The sequence below is a fragment of the Tupaia chinensis genome, unplaced genomic scaffold (assembly GCF_000334495.1).
Source record: "Tupaia chinensis unplaced genomic scaffold, TupChi_1.0 Scaffold138390_1, whole genome shotgun sequence".
NCBI lineage: Eukaryota > Metazoa > Chordata > Mammalia > Scandentia > Tupaiidae > Tupaia > Tupaia belangeri.
Genome location: NW_006198287.1, coordinates 996,140 through 999,935, shown reverse-complemented (window position 1 = coordinate 999,935; position 3,796 = coordinate 996,140). Strand labels below are relative to the sequence as shown.

The 3,796-nt window shown below is 48.5% G+C and overlaps 1 protein-coding gene across 1 annotated transcript in view; it reads right to left on the bottom strand.

Annotated features, from left to right (window-relative positions):
* Window positions 1-3,130: 3,130 nt before the first annotated feature.
* Window positions 3,131-3,796, bottom strand: part of PRSS55 (serine protease 55) — a 16,534-nt gene continuing 15,868 nt past the window's right edge. The window contains exon 5 of the mRNA XM_006161255.2: window positions 3,131-3,448. Within this exon, the coding sequence (XP_006161317.1) occupies window positions 3,131-3,448 (318 nt within the window). The remainder of the gene's footprint in view (window positions 3,449-3,796) is intronic.

Sequence of the window (3,796 nt, the reverse complement as noted above, 5' to 3'; positions counted from 1 at the left end):
CTGCTGAAGAGCTCACCAGGTTTGTGGGGTGGAACCATTCACAGCACAGGCACCTCCTTCAGCAGAGTGGTTAGTGATGGGCAGTCAGATTTCTATTCCAATTGCTGCAGCAGCTTTTTCAAAACTTCTCTATCCTCAGACTTCCTAGTCCACTCTCTTCTCACAGAGCTGAACCTTGACTTCTTTCATTAAAAATGAGAAGCCATTAGAAGAGCATTCCCTTGGGGCCAGCAGGCGTTGTGGAGGTTAAGACACTGGAGCCCATATGGCTGACTTTTCAGTTCAAGTCCCAGATCCTATGGCTTGAAAAACATGCCAGATGCATGTGCATGAGTGCCCAAAATCCTGAGAAGAGAATGGAGGAGAAAGGATTGCAGTATGGCCATCTCTCCCTGGTAAGTGATTTCTCACTTTACCTCTCTCTCTCTGGTGAGCACACACATCCTACAGCAAAAGAGGAGGAGGAAGAGGAGGAGGAGGAGGAGGTTTCCTCAACTTCTTGACACATTGTGCACAAACTCCTCTCTGTTTTTGAATCCCACCTCTGCACCCTGTGGGGAGACCCTTGTCATGGCTGAGAGGAGCCTTAGGACTTGTGATAACTAAACATAACACAGTATCCTGGATGGAATACTGGAGCAGAAAAAGAACATTATATGAAAACAAGGAATCTGAATAAACTACAGACATTAGTCAATTATAATATATCCAAAGTTGTCATTTTGGCTTCTCACTTGCAACAGATGCACCATAATAATGTAAGATGTTAATAGCGGGCACTGTGTGGAGGTGGGCCAGGTGTGCTGTATGGAAACTTTGTAACATCTGCTCAATTTTTCTGTAAATGTATAACTATTTTCCATTTCAGGTGTGCCTGGCACTACAGGCTACAAAAAGGCATCATTATGACGTGGCATGCTCATGTCTTGGCTCCACTTCCAGGAAGTCACCTCCACACAAAGACACTGGATGTTCCTGGCTTACATTTGACAGTGTGCTGCTCTCGGCAGACAGAGAGCTGCCCATGTCAGAGTTCTCATATAAGCCCCAAGTAGGTTTCTCTTTGTCCTGGTTGGGTTCTGTGGTAGACCAGAAGTACCTGTGGGGACCATGGGATGACAGGCTCTAATTAGCCATGACTGGTCTCCCACAGCCTCTGGGGTCAGAGGTGGGGTCTACCTGACCATAAGACATGGACCTGGATAAAGATGTGACCACAAACTAGGCATGGGGAAGGGGTGTCCCCCTAAGTAAACCAGGACACTGGGTGCAAAACAGAAATAGCCAACACACACCTCAGTCTTGACTTGATGTCTGTCCCCTGATGCAGGGAGCTAATATTTTCTTTCTTTCTCTCTCTCTCTCTCTCCTTTCTCTTTTTTAAGTTTTTCTATAAGGTACATGCACTGGAAAGAGAGAGAGAGAAAGCAAAAATCACCCACTGAGAGGATGGCCACATGCAATCCCTTCTCCTCCATTCTCCTTTCAGGATTTTGGCCACACATGTTCAGTGTGTGTTTTTAAGCCACCTGTGTTGGGACTTGAACTGCACCATCGGCCATGTGGGATTCAGCTGCCTTAACCACCAGGCCACCGACTGGCTTCCCTTCACATGGCATTTTATGTTACCCCCATATGTCAGAACTGACCATGTACTCATGCCTACCTTTAAGGATAACTTATTTTGACTCTTCTAATGAGAAAACTGAATTCTTCCTCAGGACCCCATTTTTAAAAATCATCTAGTTTTCATTTTTTATCTTGGAAGTCCTCTCTTACAGAGTAGACAGGTCTGATCTCATTTCTCTCAGCTCCCAACTTGTTGCCAGTTCTTTTTCTCCACAAGCCAAGGTTATGATGCTCATCTCCAACTGGCCCTTGAGTTCTTCATGCTGGGAAAGTGTTCCTTCCATCTGAGCCTCCTCCATGATTTGTACCCCGTGAGGTGTCTACTCAGTCCTACCGGCCCATGGTAAGGCAAGGCTTCCTTCGCACTATGCAGGGTTCTCAGGCGGCCCACACCCTCTCACACGCAGTTGATGAGTTGGGTACGGGGTGGATGTATCACTGTTTGCAAGAAGCCCCTTGAGAGTAAGTTCCTGCTTTCTGCTCACTTAGAGCTGCCGCCATGCCCCTTTCCTCTGATTTGGGTGCCTTGAGCCTCCCTCAAAGATGTAGTGGCAATTAAGTAAATGCAAAGCTTTAAATGGAAATTTGGCTGTTTTCCAGGAAACATGCTATTTTTCAGCATGGCTGACTCCTCTTCAGGAAGTGATTGCGAAGGGAAGAAAGCTTCTTAGTTCTTTCCTCCACTCAAACCGCCTCCTCCAGTAGCCCCACATCAGCCATGTCTGGGAGTCAATGTTTCCAGAAGTTCCTGAGAACCTCTATTCGATTGTCCATCCACATCAGTCAGGAAGTCCTGAAGGAGGCCACCTGGCCAGAGTGTCCAATCAAGGGGCTTCTCTAGTATCCAGCCCCTGTTCACAGCACCCTGATTTCTTTTTGTGGAAACCTCCCTTTTCACCCAGTCTCAGTTCACACAGTTGGGTCCTTTGCTGGGTCCTGGGGCGGGGGGGCGGGGGACATGTGACTCAGACCCAGCCTAGGAGGGCACGCCGTATTTGAAGCAGCGAAGAGTTACACGCCTCCTGGGTGGTGGAACTAGACCACAGACTCCTACTGGAGTCGTCAAGAACAAGGCTGCTTTTACTGGGATTGCTGAGCTGGTAGGAATCAAACTGGTGATGCTGCTGGCCATTATGGCCACCACTGAGCAGCCCTGCTTGAGGGCGATGGCCATAAACAACGCTCCTGCCAACACCTTTCAGCCCCTAGATTCAGCCATGCCTGAAGTCGTCATACCTAACCTTGTTTCTTCTGTTGAGTCCCCCCCACCCCACCCCCACACCACTTTTTGGGTTACATCAGTTTAAGCTGTGTAACTTTCACCTGGAATGGAAAGAGTCCTGGCTAGAACAGGGACCCACAGCCTTGTCATCACTCCAGGGCTGCAGCCTGACATTCTGGTTCTTTTGTCATCAGCCTCAGCTCTGGGCCTTAGTGCCTCTGTAGGTAGCACATTTTCACACACCCTCCTTTGAATAAAAAAATAGCATCTGTTTTATTTTTAGTAAAAAATAACTCTGAACAACACATAAGACAAGAGGCAGAGCAGGAACCAGTGCCTGGGGTTGCCTGGCCCTGGGAATTCTGAGGCCCAGGAGTGCCTGGGTTTCTGTCCAGAAGGGGTCTGCATTTCCTTGGCATCAAAGGGCCTTCCCTCCAGGTGGGTCACATCCTTGATCCAGTGGTCATAGTTCTCTACCAAGGTGTAGATTCCTGGAATGTTCCTCTGTCCACAGCTCTTTCCCCAGCTGATAATGCCTACCTGGTACCACTTCTTGCCAGGTTCTGGGGTGCAGATTAGAGGTCCCCCACTGTCACCCTGTGGGCAGAGAATACAGCTCAGTAGTGAGTCTCATTCTAAACTTCCTGTCTGAGGCAAGGCACAGCCTATTAATGGAAGAGGATTCGCCAGCCTCCCTTGCTCCAGATTGCTGGACGGAACCACAAGAATGCTGACCCAGGCCCACCCCATCCCAGCTCCACGGAAGGGGGTTCTTAGGCTGGCTCCGGGAGATGTGAGGTAAAGAGTGGGGTGAGGATGAGAGACCAGTGGATGCCACACCCATGGAGGGAACAGTGGACACCTGTCTTGCGAGTCTTTTTTTTTTTTGGAGAGGTTTTTTTTTTTTTTTTTTTTTTTTTTTTTTTGGGCGCTTGTGTTTTCCAG